Genomic DNA, 19,530 nt, shown 5'->3' with positions numbered 1-19,530 from the left:
AAGATAAATCTACCTTGTTCAAAACAAACATTTTATCGAAAAAGACAGCCCATAGCTTCTCTTAGCAGTTCTTTTTAGATCTAAAGAAGCCATGTTATGAAAACTTCTAAATTATATTTTAAGATAGGTTAAGGTAAATTTCAGGTGAAAGTTACTTGGTTGATAGTCACCATTTGCTTCCTTTCAGGATCTTGAAAACAGCTTTAAATTAGTCCACTCTTTCTACATGAAATGATCACAACTTCTTTTACCTTTCCTAAGAGAATCTATCTCAAAATATTCCATGTACCCAATCAAATACTGCCCTTCAATCAAGACATTTCCATAATAAGAATAAGAGGAATTCCATAAAAATACTTTTCCCAAAAGTATTTCTTACCATATTGAAGATGGAACAAGGGATGTGAAGCGAGACCTACCTTCGTTTTAACCCTGCAATACCAGTGGCTTAGATCGCTGAATTCAGGCTCTTTCAGATGTAAAGGGGGTTACGTAGTGCTATGGAAAGACAAGGGTAAAGTGAATAGCACAGAACCTGGCAAGTAGTAGGTGCCCAGTAAAAGCTAGTCCCCCCTTCCCCCTTTAGTGACGTGAAGGTTATCTGTAACTCAGGGTACAGAATCAGGCACAAATCCAGTTTGAACTAGTACTTAGGATTCAATCTGATCTCTCCACATACCCACAGACTCATCTTCGGTACAGTCTAACATACTAAGAAAAAATAGGCATACGGCATTAGCTAATGTACAAAAGACCATCAAAATCCTTTGTAATTTGATCTTCTAAAAAACTCCTATTGGAATAAAAAACAGTGTTAGTATTTCTATTTTTCAGATGACGAAACTGGGCCTCAGAGGGATCAAGTGACTAACGCATAGGGTCATACAGTCGTGAAGTGCTGGGCTTGGGGGCTCAAACCCATTGCTTTCATCTTTTTGTCCTTATCTACCTTTACATGTTGTCTCTGTTGAGAATTTCTGAGAAAGATAAACACACAGCATTTCTGTACTGAAAAAAACAAACAAAAACAGCAGCAGCAGCAAGCAGTCCTTGGAAGGTAGCTTACTGGGGACACTTTTTTCCTCTTTGTGTGTGTCTTTAATTTTACAAGTTTCCTAAACTGAATATGTATTATTTCTTAATAAAAGGGAAAACCTTGTTTAAATACCAAAAACATAACTTCTAGTCACCATGAACATGCCCAAAGCTTATGTGGTGGATTTCCAAAATTTCAACTCAAGGCACTGCAAGTTCTAGAGCACTGTTCCTATGTGCTACTGGACTAAATTTGGGAAAAGCACTGTTTCTGGTACTGTCATATGTAGAAAAGAATAAGACAAAATCCTGACCACAAGAAACTTTTTGTTTTTTTTGTTTTGTTTTTTTTTTTTTGCGGTACGCGGGTCTCTCACTGTTGTGGCCTCTCCCGCTGCGGAGCACAGGCTCCGGATGCGCAGGCTCAGCGGCCATGGCTCACGGGCCTAGCCGCTCCACGGCACGTGGGATCTTCCGGGACCAGGGCACGAACCCATGTCCCCTGCATCGGCAGGCGGACTCTCAACCACTGCGCCCCCAGGGAAGCCCAAGAAACTAAATTTTAATCAGGGAGACAAGTGAAATACAATTGCAAGGCAAGCTCTATGCTAGATGGTATAATAGAAAAATCACCCAAAGGGCCAGTTAGTTGAGGAGAGAAAGGTTGTGTCATAAAAGAGCTGGGTGTTGAAGCTGGAGATAAAGGTTTCCTATGGCTGAGATAGGGAAAATGCTTTCCAGGATGAAGGGACTCCAGACAAAGAAAGATATGAGAGTAGAAAGAACATCAAAGTTGAAGAATGACAAGGGTACTAGGGTAGAGCTCATGACTGAGAATTAATAGGAGCTGAGGCTGCAAATTTGAGTCTTGGCCAGATCTGGAGAGCCTCAAATGCCATGCTGAGATATTTGGGTGCTGCTGTGAAGCAATGGGAAGGTATTGAACAATGCAGGAGATGTTAAATACTTAAGTTCCAGTTTTATGTACTGTTAATTTCTCTAGAGTCCACTTTAAAAGAATGACAGATTTCAAAGTTCAAATCTTCTGTAATAGGTTTGAATGAATGACTTTAAAAAATAGACTCACTAGGAAACTTATGAGAAATTTCTACCCCCCTGAATTTTATTTTCAGCCTTACCTATACATATAAGGACTGATACAGACAGTAAGCTTCCTGATGGATAGTAATAAAAAATTAGCATATGGCAACTGTGTTGCTATTTATATTTTTAACATAGTGTTTACATTGTTATTGGCTCATTAGGGGTTCTTAGCTATTGACATCATGTTGACTGAGGCAACATGGAGGCTCGGGCTCTGGACACTGGTTCTAATACTTGAGCATGACCTTGGACAAGTTACCTAACAAGGATTGCTACAGAAAATAAAATATATACACATAAGCACCAGGTTTTAAGCAAGCCTAGGAGGTAGGTATCATTACTATCCATATTTTCCATATGAAGAGACTAAAGTCTATATAATAGGGTGGCCGGAATCAGGAAACAAGTTGAATTTATTTCCTAGCTGAAATTCAAACTTAACTTAGCCTCCTGTATTTTACATTTATATATATTTAGATATCCTGTATTTTTTTTTTTTTTTTTTTTTTTTTTTGCGCGGTACGCGGGCCTCTCACTGTTGTGGCTTCTCCCGCTGCGGAGCACAGGCTCCGGACGCGCAGGCTCAGCGGCCACGGCTCACGGGCCCAGCCGCTCCATGGCATGTGGGATCTTCCCAGACCGGGGCACGAACCCGTGTCCCCTACATCGGCAGGTGGACTCTCAACCACTGCGCCACCAGGGAAGCCCATCCTGTATTTTATATGTGAGAAGTTAGGAGGGCAAAGGATCCAGAGTTTCTAGTTCTGTGCTCTGCCCAATCCAGCACCCCTCAAGGTCAGTGCTGTGGAGCGCCGGGCCTGCCCCTGAGCTCGGCCCACTGAGGCGCCAGCACAAAGCAGATACTTCCAAGTTCTGACTACAGGAAATACCTCCGAAGTCAACACAAATGGATATTGTACAAGATGTAAGCATAGCCTTACAGGCAAGTAAATCTTGGGCCTAATAAAGACTTCCAAGAATAGATCCTATGATGCCACTTAAGATAAATAATACATAATGGGTCTGAACCAAGAGAACTGGGTGTGATGAAAAAGAAATCACTCTCGAAAAGTAAGGAATATCAACAGAAAAGAAAGTGATAAAACTGAACTGAATTACAGAGCCAGACTGCTTTAACCTCCTGTATATCCTCATCTTCCTTTCAATAACGTTGAGCATCTTTTCGAAGCACAACTTTCACTTAGTACAGATTTATGTTCTGACTGGCCTTCTCTGTTCATAAAATTAAACGCATTCTGAAAAATTAGATCAGTTCTGCCAGCCTCACCTCTCTCTTGTTGGACCCAAAGATAGAATGTTTCTGATACTGTCAATCTTTTACCATGTATGAATCAAAAACTAACCAGAATTAAAGTCCCAAAGCAGAGAAAACTGTTAACAAAATTGTTACAGTTCCAGGTAAAGTTCTATTATTCATAGAAAATGTTTTTTTAGACTGGCCTCATTAGTCAATAAAAATTATTATATATATGGTTAGTCAACAGTAATGTTCTTGAATTCCACAAGTAAGTTCCACACCTTATATTTCCTAGCTAAGCCCACCCACAGTCACTGTTTTTAAACAATAACAGTGCTCAAGAAATCACAATGTCTTATTTAAGTTAATAAATGATTGCATAAGCAAATCAACTGCACAGTTTGCTAATAAATATTCCTTATTTTCCTAGTTCCAGAGCATGTATGTTTGAAAGATATGTTGGTCTGGTTTTCAGTAACTCTTATTAGAGATGTGGACCTGTCCAAGGGATTTAATTGTTAATAAATGTACTTGGCTTTAAGCCAGCATCTGAAAATTAAATAATATGTTTTTAATGTGTGTCTCCCTCAGGAAAACGGATATAGAACCAGAAATATGGTAGTTGCTTTGCGGCATACACCCAACTAAAAAGTGAAGTACTAACACTTCTTCAAATGCTCAAGTTAAACTAAATACTTTAGTTGAAACATAGCATATAAAGACCTAAAATAAATTCTAAGCAGGATTTCTAAAGCAAGGTCAGTAGTTAAGTTTGCATAGATTTCACATGGTATAAGGTGGATTGCCCTTTTTCTGATAGGGAGAGAATCAGTATAGCAGGACACAGGGGTCATAAACTTAGCAAAATGCAGGTACCTACCAAAAAAATTCTCATGATCTGCAAAGAAGTCTTATAAAGACACCCTGGCATTGCTTGGGCTCCGTCTCCAAAAAGCCTGAGTTAAGAGACTAAAATTTCACTCTCCTTGGGAGAAGTTTGTCTTATTAAAACTGTCAAAATAATTCTTTGTGGACTAATTTGATGTGCAAACACTAAATATAAAAACTTTTGTAGGACCCATCCACTGAAACCAGAGACCATGAACCCCCCAGGAGTTCATGAGAAAGGCTGGCAGAGTGATTTAAGGTGTCAACCTGGTGTCAGACAGGCTTGGGGTACATCCTGCCTCAGCTACATTGCCTGTGAGACTTAGGGCAACGTCCTCAGGGTCTAGGTATCTCAATATCCTCATCTGTAAAACGGGGATGAAAATAGTACATGCCTTATATGCTTGTGTGGATTAAATAAAAGTGCTTAAATCAAGTGCTCAGCATGGCTTAACATATGGTAAGATCCTAATGAATGCTATGCCCTGTTATTATGCTCTGAGCTTTAGTTGGGATAAATATAAAATAGAATTGTTCTAGCTTGCACAATGCATGTATTTCCTTATTCCATGCCCCCCCTTTTTTAAAAACAGTCAGACTTTTGTTTCTGTGGTATAGAATATTAATATTTATAAGTTTCTTAAATTCTAAGAGTAGAAAATAGCCTCTGCAGAACTGAAGGCTTAAAGTGCTCAAAATCAAAGATTTAAGGGCCATCAAAAATCTACTAAGATTTTAGCACTGACAGAACGATGAGCTTACTGAAGATTTTTTATTGAGAAAAGTTATATATTAAACTAAAAATGGTTTCTATGAGGCTAAATGCCAAAAGAGTACTCCTGTCCTTAGCAGTCACATTTATTCATCTTTTTAAAAGTAGTGGACTTCCCTGGTGGCACAGTGGTTAAGAATCCGTCTGCCAATGCAGGGAACCCGGGTTCAACCCCTGGTCTGGGAAGATCCAACATGCCACGGAGCAACTAAGCCCGTGCGCCACAACTACTGAGCCTACACTCTAGAGCCCGTGCTCCGCAAGAGAAGCCACTGCAATGAGAAGCCCACATACACTGCAAGGAAGAGTAGCTCTCTCTCGCCACAACTAGAGAAAGCCTGTGCGCAGCAACAAAGACCCAACACCGCCAAAAATAAATAATTTAAAAAATAAAAAAATAAAAGTAGTCATGTCAAATGAGCAAAGGTTTAGTGATGAGATGCCACAGAGTACACACTGGTGGGATTAAGCAAATAGTGAGGGGAAGTGGTTGATGAGGAATTGCGCTGGGCGCCTGGGGGATATAAAAAGCCAGGAGGGCTGTGAGAATTTACAAAGAGGGGCCTAAGAAGTAGGTTGAAAATGAAAACTTGACAGCAGTCTGCATCAAGAATCAAAGAAGGAAGTGGTACCAGAGACCCTTTAGAAAAGATTCGAGACAAAGTGGGAAACAGGACCTAAATGTGTCATGGGCTGAGGCCTGTTTCTGGAAGAAGCTTTCAGCATCACACACTGGAGACAGACAGCAAGTCACTGTAATCGATTCTTCTTCGAGTTCTTTCTGTTATAAAAACAATACTCACACAAACAAAAGTAACAAACTGAGCAGTGCAGAAGTGTGTCTCATAAAATAAGAACATTTCCTCCCCTCACAATCCTTGTCTCCTTCCAGAACATTTCAAAGTGCAATCGGACTCAAGGCTGTGGACAGAACATATACAATTTCACCTCTTCCTTCCTCCCTCAGACCTCATTAAAATTATAGTAATGGAATAAAAGTGGCTTAAATCAACAATAAAGAGAATAGTCAAAGAAATGAGAGAACTCAACAAATTTCTGGAAAGTGGAAAGGGAATGAAGAAATCGTAACATAAAGCAGGATGGAGAAGCCTCAGCCTAGAAGAATAAAAGCAGATGAGGTGCGGGGGAAAACAAAAGCAGATGAGGAATGTGGAAACTAAGATACCCGGAGAAAATTTCAGATACAAATGAGCACTGGAGAGAAGCACAGGGCTGAAAATTGGGATTAACTGAAAAACCCATTGGTGGCATAAAGAACCCCATCCCCTCCCCTTCACCCCCAAGCAGAACTCCTGGAAGTCTAGTGTCAAACCTTCTAGGCTTTCTGCAGTTAGAGCCTCCAGAACAGCCAGTGTCCTACCTACTCACTAGAAAGCAAACCTCTGGTCCACAAGCCCCACCATATAACCAGAGCACCTAAATACTTTGTTATGACTTCACTCTTAAATATGAAGAGACTGTCCAAGAATTACCATATATTCGATTAAATTCAGAAGCATAAAAGAAAGCAAACAAACAAAAAAGCAGTAAGTCAGGCAGGGGTGAGAAGAAAATTTTTAAAAGCCAAGAAGATCCAAGCAGATATTAACATCCATGAACAACAAGAATGGATGCTTTGAAAAAGTGACAATTAGAGAACAAGAGAGAACTTGGAAGAGAAAGCCAAAGAAATCTCCCAGAAAGTAAAACAAAAAGCCCAAAGGACACATGGAGAACCATAAACATCACCTCTCTTTCCCACTTGAGTTTGAAACCAACTAAAAAATGAACAAGGGAGGTAGACAGAAGGAGTAACAGCATCTGTTGCAGGACTGAAAAGAAGGCTGCACTGGAGGGTGCAGTTTTGAAGCTTCAACTCCACCGGGAGCTGGGCAGACTTACCCCATCCCAGGCTGCACACCGGGGCCCTGCAGGGAGCCCCTTGCTGAAGGGCAGGAGCTGATCATAACTTATCTGCTCCACAGGCTGGCAGATGCCCAAAGAGAAGGAACCCAGGCGCACAAGCCCTGCTCCTTCTTCTAAACTCACCAGTTGGATAAGTCAGTTGTCCTACCCTGGGAGAAATGAGTAAGGGGATGGAGAGAGCCAAGAGTGTTAGTCTAATGGAATTTATTCCTCAAGAAGCCAGGAAGAAAGTATTAAAACTATAAAAGAGAAAATATGAGACATGGAGGATTGAGTCAGAAGGTTCAGCAACTTGACTAATTAGAATGTTGTAAAGAGACTAAAAGTGTGTGTGGGGGGGTGGAATATTAAGAGAATATTCTCAGTGCTGAAGTTTCTAGATCGAAAGGGCCCACTGAGGGCTGAGCAGGACTCATTTTTTAAAAATCCTAAATATATCATTGTGATATTTCAGAACACCAAGGATAAGGGAAGGTTTCTAGAACCTTCCATGTGGGGGGTGGGGGTGGGAAAGTGAAATGAAAACAATAATCAGTTGCCAGAGAATCAGCCAGACATCAGACTTCCCATCTGTAACACTAGAGGCCAAAGCCTGTGGAGCAATAACTTCAGTTTTGAGGGAAAATTATTTTCAACCCAGAATTTTATAACCAGCCAAACTATTAGCCAAGTGTGAAGGCTGAATAAAGACATCTTAACACACAACATTCAGAAAATGCATCGCCCATGTGCCTTGAAGGAGTTACTCAAGAAGGGGCTGCAGCAAAGAGAAGGAATGAACCAAAAAAAGAGAAAACATGGCATCTGGCAGAGCAGAGTGTCCACCTAGGAGGGCATGATCCCAGCTGTGTCCAGATGGGACTTAAGAAGATGCAGGACCATGGAACCCGCAGGAAACGAGGGGAAGTAATGGAACAGGTGGAATGAGCCTGAGAGTGGAAGACATTAGGTTACAGTAGACACACTTGGTAGCAAGTAAAGTGAGAAAAAGCCAAACTTCACTCCAGCAACATTCTTCTTCAGCACAGAGGCAATGCTATTGGATCAGAGATTATAAAATGCAGTCCTTGGTTATGCACTTAACTGTTTGACATCCATCTTTACTGTTCTGAGTTTTTAGATTCAACATCTAGACATACCATGAGAGCCTTAACTATTGTTACAGAACTTTAATGCTCTCGTCTTTGTCACCACAAAAGGACAAGCCTCGTACTTAATAAATGAATGAATGAATGAATAAAATCAATGTCATGAAAGACAAAGAAAGGCTGAGGAGCTGTTCCAGACTATAAGAGACATGATAACTAAATGCAACATAGCTCTTAGAAGAAGGAGGAGGAGAGGAAGGATGAGAATGAGGAGGAGCGAGCTGCGGGGGGGGGGGGGGGGGGGAGGGAGAAGCGAGCTGCGGAGGGGGTGGAGGGAGCAGACATTATTGGGACAACTGGCAAAATTTGAAGAAGGTATGTAGATTATAGTATTGTACCAAAGATGTTAAATTTCCTGATTTTGATAATAGTATTGTGGTATTTCAGGGTTAAGAGATGCCATGTCTACAATTTACTCTCAAACATAAGAAATTTATGTATCTAGACTATTTTCTCTCTGTGCATGTGTATGTGTGTGTATGTGTGTGTGTGTGGGGGGGGGGGAAATGACAAACCAAATAGGACAAAATATTTAGTAATTGGCAAATCTGAGTGAAGAGTTCATTGTACTATTCTTGCAACATTTCTGTAAGTTTGAAATCATTTCAAAACAAAAGTAAAAACAGCAAAGTCTATTAGTAATCCTAAAAAAAAGAAAGAAAAGGACAGGCCCTGCTGACAGAGACTGGGAAGAAGGGGAGGAGGAAGGAAGGGCTACAAATATCCTCATCTCCTAAGAAAAAGCACCAGTAACTTTTGGAACTAGAAGAGGGGTAAGGGTGCTCCTTGAAGTCGGAGAGCTCATCAGAACCAACCGTTACAGAACCATGTTGGGAGCTGGGTGAGGGAAATTAGGTGTGAATTAAGTTCTCACCCCCCACAAGAAGAAGTCTATCAGGAACTATCTAATGTTGACCCATACGTAAACAGAGTGACTGGCAGAGCTGCCGGACTCAGCTGCGCCAACCGTGCGTGGCGCCCCTCTCCAGAGGGCTCCATTCACTGCACTGTCACTGTAGATTTGTTTAGTTATGAAGAGAATTTTCTGGTGGATGTCCGTATAGTATCTGGAGGATGGGATGTCTTTCTGTTTCTCACAAAGCTGGCGGTCAGCTAGCACAGAACTGGTCGTATAGACATTTGGGGAGCCACCATAAGGGCAGAATGCATTAAAAGTGACCGCTCTGGGGTTGTGCCGTGCAGACCGGGAGGAGAGATAAGAGGAGAGGGTACAGCACAGGGCTATTGCTTTTCACTGTCTTTTCTGGACTATTTGATTTTTTCAAATCATGCGCAACAGTTCTTTAATTTTAAAATTTGAAAGTAATAATTAAAAACAAACACAAAAAAGCCCCAGACTGGCAGCGCCTGGGATGTATGTCTCCAGGTACCAGCGCCCCCACCCCCTCCGCCCCGACCCCTTCGTTCGCTCATTTCCTTTAAGGTGCAAATAAAAGGTCTGCAGCCGCTCCTTCAGCGGCCTGCGGGAGAAGCCCACCATTCCCTCAGCCAGCGCCTCCCGAGACCCCGGGGGAGCGTCCCTCCGGGCAGGACCCTCCACTGCAACCTGTCTCTCTGAGAGCGCTTGGCTTTTACTCCACTGGTCGCCATCTTTCGTACCCTCCAAAGCAGCACTAGCGCAAACTGCTGCTTGTGGGAAATTTTCCCTAGAGGTCAGAACATTTTGAAGATACAGGGTAGGACACAACTTCTAATTCAGTCATGAGATATCCCAGTTCCTAGGACCTAAGTCCTAAGACCGACCCCTCCACGAGAATTTCTCACCTGCTCCGGCCCTCCGTGGGCCCCGGACTCTGGCCGTGGTGCGCGGGCTCCTTTCCTCCTCCGCTGCTTTCCCAGGTGTGGACTTGATTCTCAGCCTGGCTGCGTATTAGAAGCACCTGAGACCGGAAGTACCATCAAGGCTGGGCCCCACCCCCAGGGCAGGTTCTGGTATATTCGGCTCCGGGAGAGGCCAGGGTCTCTGTGACCGAAAGGGTCCCCAGGTGATTTTAATGTGTATCCAAGAGGAGAACCACTGCTCTGCTCTCTCTAGGTGCCAGAGAACAATCCCCAAATTCCTGGGGGTTTTTTTTGTTTGTTTTTTTAACTCTTTTCCAGATCAAGCAGCCTCTCAAACGGCAGCCAGATTATAAATGAACATTCTTTCCCTTCCTTCTTCTCTGTGTATGCACACATATGCAGGCCTTTAAAAAGTGGATCAGGGCTTCCCTGGTGGCGCAGTGGTTGAGAGTCCGCCTGCCGATGCAGGGGACACGGGTTCGTGCCCCAGTCCGGGAAGATCCCACATGCCGCGGAGCGGCTGGGCCCGTGAGCCATGGCCGCTGAGCCTGCGCGTCCAGAGCCTGTGCTCCGCAACGGGAGAGGCCCGCGTACCGCAAAAAAAACCCCCAAAAAAAGTGGATCATACCACGTATACTGTTCTGCATTTTGCTTTTCATCTGACACCCTTTTATATTGTAAGAATGATCTACATCATTAATCAAAGACCACATCGTATTCCTTTATTAAGCACATACCATAATTTGCTTAACCCTTGTCCTGTTGATGTCATTTGGTTTTTTCCTAATATTTTGCTCTTGCTAATTATGCTGCAGTGAATATCCATGTGGGTATGCATCCTTCAAAACTTGTGCAGATATTTCCAGAGTGTAATTGCAAGGTCAGAGGATACCGTACATTCTCACCAACAGTTTGTTATAGCATCTCCTTTCCATACTCTTACCAACACCAAATATTATCAAATTATCAATCTTTTTACTATTTGCTAACCTGCTAGGCAAAGAAAAAAAAGGTGTTACATTGCTTCAGTTTGCATTTCTCTGATTACTAGTGAAGTTGAACATCTTTTTGTCTCTTTGTTGGTACTTTGTATTTCTCCTGTGAATGGCCTGTTTCATAGATTTTCGATGACAATTAGTTTGGAAGATGCAATGTAATTCCTCCCCATATCTCTCTCTACTTCTTTTCTGCCCCATAATAGGTCTCTAATATTATTCATTTAATTCTTGATTTATTCAAAAGGATAGAGGGAAGCAGAGTATACACAATTCAAAAGCTGAGAAAAACACAGTGCAATTTATATGAAGATTTTAAATGTGTTTTTAGAAAGAGCATGGATCTGGGAGTGAGACATATCTGATTCACATCCTAGTCTGCCTCTGTCTAGCTGGGTGACTCTGGGGAATTTTACTTTCCTCACTGATCCCGGGTTTCGTGGGAAAACTAATCCGCTTTGCCTAATCATGGTAATTAAGTAAGATAATGGGCGGAGCCTGGCACACAGTGCAGTACTCACTGTGTGGTGCGTATTATTATAATGTTCTTACAACATTTGAATATTGGAATTCTTCCAGACTAGGCAAACTTATCGTGAGCTTCTCCATCCCATTTCTTACTCTTACCTCAACTACTGTCTAAGTCAGGCCGCCTAGCCTTAGGTCCCTTCCCTCTGCCTCGCTGATGGAGTGGGGTATTGCCCTCTTCAAGGTTAAGGGTTTGAATTTCAAGTCTGCAAACCTGGGACATAGAAGAGGTGGAGGTAGCACCCAGCTGTGATTGAGCACTTCTTGGACTGTGTGTTAGGAATGGGGCCTGGAGATGCAAGCAAACCCAGTACCAGAGAAGGTGTCTCACTTTCCCCCTTGGTTAATTGTCAAGCCCGTGATTAATCCACAATCAAGAACTGACCTAGAGTCTGTCGTACAGAGTGAAGTAAGTCAGAAAGAGAAAAACAAATACCGTATGCTAACACATATATAGGGAATCTAAAACAAACAAACAAAATGGTTCCGAAGAACCTAGGGGCAGGACAGGAATAAAGACGCAGACGTAGAGAATGGACTTGAGGACACGGGAAGGGGGAAGGGTAAGCTGGGACGACGTGAGAGAGTGGCAGGGACATATATACACTGCCAGATGTAAAATAGATAGCTAGTGGGAAGTAGCTGTATGGCACAGGGAGATCAGTTCAGTGTTTTGTGACCACCTAGAGGGGTGGGAGAGGGAGGGTGGGAGGGAGACGCAAGAGGGAGGGGATATGGGGATATATGTATACATATAGCTGATTCACTTTGTTATAAAGCAGAAACTAACACACCATTGTAAAGCAATTATACTCCAATAAAGATGTTAAAAAAAAACAAAAAAAGAACTGACCATGGTTCCAGTGGAAATACTTTCGCTTATAAGTAACAGACCCCGGGGACACTAAATAATGAGGAAAACTTAATATCTTGGAATACCGAGAAGTCTGGAGGCAGGGCAGGGCCACAGCGGGTTCATTCAGGCAGTTCAGCAACACCCTCCAGAACCCAGTTCTTCCTATCCTTCCAGACTGCCGTCTGCAGCTTGTTGCTCGTCCTGCACTGGCTGCCTCATGTCCCAAGGAGGCTGCTGCAGAAAACGGCGCCCAGAGACAGAGAAGAGGACTTTCTCCCCTTCTAAAGAGCGAAGAGACCTTTCTTACAAGCCCCCCAACAGACTATTCCTAACAACATATTGGCCCAAATTGAATCATCACGTGCCCTCTGCCGAAAAAAATCAGTGGCAATTAGTATTATTGATTTGGGCTGCTCCGGGTCAGAGAGAAGCCGGGCCACTTCTGAAGCACGTGGCTGCCCAACACCTGAACAGAAGTTAGCAAGGAAGAGGGAAGTGGCTGCTGCCACTCAACAGTGAATGACGATGATGATCAACAGGGTGTACGACTGCCACAGCTGTGCGTATTTATAAGGGCTCACAAGGTGTATTTTAAATTAATATGCAAACCCTTCAGTTAATCAAATAATTAATATGCAAGCCCTTCATTTGCATATTTTAAATTAATATGCAAACCCTTCAGTTACCAAGTTCGAACTTTGCAACCTGGAAATCTAGTATTACAAAGAAAGGGAAGTAATATTTCCTGTTATTTTTAAATCTAGGAGTATTACTTATGAGTAAATAACCCAGCTTTTAAAGGAATAAGCTTTGAAGAATGAGCATTCATAGTCAATTCCCAAGCACCTGGCATGGAGTGAGTTCTGCGTGGCTCCATTGAGATCTTAGGATAGAGGGCTCCCGGACAGGTGACCCAAATGGGGCAGACTGGGGGAGCCAAGACGGCCCTCCTAGGGGTTTTTCTCTGGCAGAGGCCTGCTGTCCAAGTCACCCGGTGAGCCTCATACCAAACACCTGGAATATAAAGATAGGGGGGCAGGGTGGGGGCCATACGGGGAGTGTAGTTCCAGAAAAGGAGTTCATTCTAAGAAATCCTTTAAAGATGCCCAGATCCCTGGGACCTGGGAGCCCAAACTAATGCCGTTTCTCCTGCTTCCTTCTCTGTCCTTCACTCCAAAGCTGGCTCATCCTGAAGAGGACAGATTTCAAATGTAACAGGGCACAGTCCTCCGTGGGGGGCAAAGCGGGAAACCTGTGGTGCCAAGGCCCGAGCTGGGAAGGGGATGAGTGAATGCTCAACTGTGGAGACACCATGCTGTCTTGGCTCCTTCTAGAATGCTTCTGTGGGCCTGAGCTTCTGGAGTGATGAACATTTCTGCACACGTAGTCCCATTGATACTATAGCCTTGTTCAGAAACTGAGTCTGTGGAAGAGGAAACACCAGGGCAGAGTTACCTGGGGCGAGACTCCGGGGAGCGAGAGGCAGCCTGGAACATTGGTTTCTGTGGAGTGGGGTGGAGGCTGAGCTAGGGTGCTGCAGGGAGCTCCACCCGGGCTGCATTCTGGAGCCAACCCGCCCGTACCCCATCCCTAGACCAATTATACCAGAACCTCAGGGAGTGGGGCTGAGCAAGGTTCCAACTGTCACCTCCAAGTTCTTAGAAACAGGTCTCTCAATGCGTTACCCTAAGAATTTGGCTCCCAGTGCCACCTTGAATAATGTCATCAAGGGGTTTCATTCCCCTTCTGCCTATGCCCCCCCACCCTAGATACCCTCTGTCTTGGACATGCAAATGGAGAGGATGGGGACCCTCAAAAGGCAGGTTTCTCCTCCTCTGCTCCATGACTGAGCTGAGAATCAAAGGCTCAGACTTGAGCTCTCCAAGGCCCGTCTCTCCCACTGCCTTTCTGAGTGTCACTGTGCTTTTGGTATCTGATGAGGGAGCCCCTCATCATCCCACTTGCCTCTGCTTCCTCTCTACGAAACAACAGAGTGCGCCCAGCCCTGCCTGCTAAGCTGAATAACTTGGGCGAAGTTGAGTGACAATCTCCCAAATTTAATGTCACCCTGAGGGTCACCAACTGCCTTTCCAGTGTACCCTGACTCTGTCCTGTACCAGCTGTGTCACCTTGGACAAGTGTTTAACCTCTGTAAGTCTTGCTCCTCAATCACTGCAAAATAAATACTGTAGCACAGGATTGTTGAGAACAGGGTCATCAGGATAGAGTTCAGAAAGCATTATTACAATGCCCAGAACATGGAAAGCACCTCAGAAATAGGAACAATCACTATTATTGTTTTGTTGAAAGAAAACGGGCTTAGCGATTACTTTGTTAATTTGAGTAATAGTATACATTTCCAATATATTGATAGTAAAGCTATATATTTTTTAGAAAATACTCTAATTCATTCCCTCATTCTTCAAGCCGGCCCCATACCCCAGTAAATTCAAATTAGTGGGGCTTTTGTTATCCCCCAAGGGAAGCTCATTCGCAGTCAGGCGCTGTCCCCCGCCACCTGCTGCAGTGTGGTATGGCTGAAGAGACCAGCAAATGACCCCAACATCTCCCAGTCCTGAGCCCCAGGATCCTGGGTCTTTGGTCACTTCTTTTTTTTCCCTTTTTAAAAAAATTTATTTGATTGAAGTATAGTTGATTTGCAATGTTGTGTTAATTTCTACTGTGCAGCAAAGTGATTCAGTTATATATATATACATTCTTTTTCATATCCTTCACATGTACGTGCTGGAGTCCGCCTCCACTGAACTTGCCCGCCTTCTCCCACAGGCTGTAAAGCGGTTCTTGAAACAGGAGTGCAAGTGTCACGGCGTGAGCGGCTCATGTACCTTGAGGACCTGCTGGCTGGCCATGGCCGACTTCAGAAAAACGGGCGATTATCTCTGGAGGAAGTATAACGGAGCCATCCAAGTTGTCATGAACCAGGATGGCACTGGTTTCACTGTGGCTAACAAGAGGTTTAAAAAGCCGACGAAAAATGACCTTGTGTATTTTGAGAATTCTCCAGACTACTGTATCCGGGACCGGGATGCAGGTAAGTTCAAAACACTTTATTCACAGCACCTAATTATTCCAACAATCAGCACTCTGCAATTTAAATGCAGAGTTAAAATTTAAGTGCAAAGTTCTGTATTTTCTGCCTGCCAATCCTATAAGCGCAGTCTGCTGCCTGCAGGTTCAAAGCTCAGGTTCTTTATAATTCATATTTAAAGTGCACAGAGAGCTCTCCTAAGCACCTGGAGAAACCGGTTGATAATGTGCAGATTCTGGAGAAATGGGAACCCAACAAGAATGCACATGGCAAAAAGTCAAAGTATGCAGATTAGCAAAATTCTTCAGCCTGGATAGGACCCTAATTAGTGGGTTAATGTCCATATGTATAGAAACACAGCATCTTTCCTGTGATCCTGAGGCTGAGAGGAGGACAGCTTTGCGGTGTATCTGCTGCCGCTTTAAATCCCACCTCTGTCACTGTGGAGAGGGTCCCAGGGATTTACGGTTAGCCTGTTCTGAAATCCTCCATACTTCACACTCCCTTGCTCTTTCCACAATGCTCAGAAAGTTGCCAAATACTTGAAAGCAAGAATTCATCCCCACTGGCTCAGCTGTCGGTGAGCAGTGGAAGAGGGCTGCATAAGAGGCAGTTCGTTTATTAAAGCCACACCCTTCCCTTGACGACGGCACCTTCTCTGTCCTGAACTCACTCAAAGAGCAGCTCCGTCAGCCTTAGCACAGCTGTTGCCACCTGTGGGTTTTATATGCGTGCTTTCCTCCACCTCTTGCCCCTCCCGGTCAGCACTGAACTCCTTGCTTAGCACAGTCCATGCAAAGACTCTGGTACAAAATACAAGTACTTGTACTCTCCACTGAGTACAAGTCTCAGTGGAGAGGAGGTGATGGAGAGCCCACAGCCAACTTGGCTGAAGCCAACTTTTCAGACTTAGTAGAAAGCAAGGGAATTCATTACCAGGAAAAACATCCTAGAATTCAAATTCTGAGTTTGTTTTTCATTCCAAAATAATTGCAAAGGAAACAGTAAAACAGTGCAGACGTCAGCAGCTCCTATCACAGGTCTGACCAAGAGGCATGATTACCGGGGAATGTCACAAGAAGTCCAAAGCCTCTTCTTTGTCCCCGAGTGGTTGGATTTCCTTCATGGTTTGATGAGCTGGTTCTTTGCAGCACTGGAGCAAGTTTGTACATGCAGCCTCTGGATTAATAACTGCTGAGCGAAAGGGCCAGATACTGTGCCCTGCTGCATTCCTCACATGCTTTGCGACCTCTAACAAGTCATCCTACCTGTCAGGCCAAAGTTTCGCCGAATCTCCAAGAAACCTGTACGTTGGTACAGGAGGGTCCCAGAGGTCTGGGTCCCTCTCTGCCATTAACTAGCTGCTTAACCTCAGGCTCCTCAGACGGGCAGGGGGCTGATGACATCAGGATCATTTTAGGAACTATGTACTGACTCCTGTGTGCCAGGTACTGGGCTAAGACCATTGCACACATGGTCTTATTTAATCCTTAGAGCCTCCCTATGACATCAGTGCATTGGAACGGATTACTGAAAAAAAAAAAACGAGTAAGAAGAGGGTGGCTCCTGGTTGATCAACACCAAAGAACCAAATTCACATCTTATTTTTTGAGATCAGATAAGCACCGTGGATATCATCCTCCCTATTGTACAGATGAGAAAAGTGAATGACCAGCTCAAGATCTCATTGGTCTTGGAGGGTACGGATGTCCAGCTGTCTGACCCCACAGCCTGTGCTCCTAACCCTAACACTGCAACTTGTCCTTACCTTTCTCCCAGGGCATGTATTACATGAAAGGCCTGGTGACGCAGAAACCTCACTTTAAACATAAGAGGACCTGCTTCCTCGGGACATCTTTTCTGGCTTTTTGGATTGAAGCAGTTTGCACAGTGAAGCAAATGGTTATGCTTGATGAACATTTAACTGCTTCATAGATAGTCATTGAAATAAAGACCTTACTTTCTCTTCCCCACAAAGGAGATTTGGAATCAAACCCCTGCTGCATCTTCAGGATACTAAGTTATTCCTGCACACTTTGCTTTTTCTACTGCCTGTATTAGAACACAGTTCTCTTTCTCGATCCTAAAATAGCAGCCACATCTGCAGCACCTGCCATGTGTTAGGGCTTGAGCTACATTCTCTCACTGAGTAAGGTGGGTATGTTATTATCCCACTTCATGGGAGGGGCAACGGAGGCTCTGACAGGCAGGCTACGGATTTTGCCCAAAGACTCTTGACGGGCATGAGGCAGAGGAGGGACTTGAGCCCGAGTGTCCACACGCTTATAACCATTTTACTCTGCCTCCTGATGCACCAGCCACTGGGCACACTGCTGCAGGTGCGGGCTTTCTGAGGGAGGCTATATAATTTACCCCCTCTCCTAATTTATTTCTGCTCTATTTTAGGCTTATTTTAGCTTCTCTGATTTAAAAGGATGTGAATTGGGTTCTGGGTTGGTGTTGACTAACCAGGAGCCACCTTACTATTTTTTAAGTAGCCAGTTCCATTGTTTTAGATCAGATTTCCACTAAGATTCCTAGGTTAGTCATAACTTGTCTGAACTACACTTGATGCCTTTATTTTTCTGCCTAGAAAAATGCCAGAGTCATCCGTGAAAACTCGCAATATTTCTTTTGAATTCTGTTGACCATGAGATGATTCTTTTAGCGAAAATATGATTCAGGGCGTTTGATATCATGGAGAGAAAAGTTTGGATTGCTGACAGTATTTTTTTCATTGTTCATATTTGGACAAATAACACAAACAAATAGCACACGTATGAGATGCAGATTTTCCCTGAGACAGCCTCCTTCAACCCGCATGGCTGCCAAGGGCCCTGTGCTGGTCTGTGTAAGGATGAGGCTTTCTCCCGGCCACTTTCTATTGGAAACTTCTGTAGTATGCAGTCTAGCAAGTCAGTCAGAGTGCGTGGTTCGGAATCTTCCTGGAGTAGCTCATAACTTCTGACTTTAGAGGCAGGGAGATGTGACAGAGTCTGAGACCTGTGAGAAGGGGAGCCACTGAATTGAGCCCAATTCAGTGGCCTTCCTTCTCCGGGCTCTGTGCCCTTGTTTGGGTCAGTGCTAACATCCTCTGGTGTATGTTAAAGAAGCACTCACAGTAAACGAGTCAGGACATCACTGAGGGAGTCTCTCCCCTCACTAGGATCACACGACATCAGGAAGGGCCTGTTTTCTGGTAAATGGAACATGTTCAAGATGGGTTACCATCAGAGGTATCCAGGCTCTAAGATAAGTCAGAAGTTTGTAGTAAAATTTAAATCAAATAACATATATATATATATATATATATATTCACTTGCTCTATTAAAATCGATATTAACTTGTCCCTAGATTATACCTCAAACTACCCACTCTGCTGTGTTGTGGTTATTTTGTTTTATCTTGCTTTTTAAATAAAAATATATCATGCACATTTAATATTCAACTGATGGGCACCTTCTCCTTGTCAGCACTTGGAAAAGCAATGATGGTGAGCAGGTTGAATATTGTCAAGTAATAGATATTTGGAATTGGCAGACTTTAGTCTTGCTAGTCAGCACCTGCTGCCTGTTCAGATTCGCTCGTAACCTGACTGAAGTAAGCCGGCTTGTCTGTCATTTCGGTTTGTGGAGTGGATAAACTCTGCAGGTATAGTCCACTATTTTCCAGTGTGAGGGCCTCTTCAGAGACCTATTGAATCAGAATCTCAGGAAAACCCCTGAGATTCTGTATGCTTTTCAAACTCAAGCACATCAAAATTTGTAAAATCCATGATTTAGGTAGTCCATGGTTCCTGATTTTCCCATAAGTATTAGGTAAGAAGAAATCCAGAGAGATTTTTCTTTTTTAAATACCTGATCTCTTACAAAGGAAAGAAAGCTTTTTTATTTGAGGAGCTCTAAATAAATGTCATTCAAAAATATCTCTGCCCTGACTTACCCAGTGTAAGAGGGTGTCCTTTCACATTAAGGCCCTGCGTTTTCTGGAACCCTCTTTTACTGGGAAGAGCACACTGAAATGATCTCGGCCATCAAAGCTTCCATTGGAATTAGCTTGACAGAGATCAGCAAGTCAGCCCTTTAGTGAAGTCCTGAAATGGTGATACCAGGACTAGTGAATTTTGGTGAGAATTACAGAAGGGTGAGTCAAGACCCTAGGGTATTCC

At 43.6% G+C, this 19,530-nt stretch overlaps 1 protein-coding gene across 2 annotated transcripts in view; it reads left to right on the top strand.

Annotated features, from left to right (window-relative positions):
* WNT2 (Wnt family member 2) overlaps positions 1 to 19,530 on the top strand; it is a 45,215-nt gene that overhangs the window by 10,678 nt on the left and 15,007 nt on the right. For both annotated transcript variants that reach the window (XM_060019958.1, XM_060019959.1), the window contains exon 4: positions 15,101 to 15,365. In XM_060019958.1, the coding sequence (XP_059875941.1) occupies positions 15,101 to 15,365 (265 nt within the window). The remainder of the gene's footprint in view (positions 1 to 15,100; positions 15,366 to 19,530) is intronic.

The sequence above is a fragment of the Delphinus delphis genome, chromosome 9 (assembly GCF_949987515.2).
Source record: "Delphinus delphis chromosome 9, mDelDel1.2, whole genome shotgun sequence".
Taxonomy (NCBI): domain Eukaryota; kingdom Metazoa; phylum Chordata; class Mammalia; order Artiodactyla; family Delphinidae; genus Delphinus; species Delphinus delphis.
Note: the sequence above shows the minus strand (reverse complement) of the source record. Positions and strands in the feature narration are given on the sequence as shown.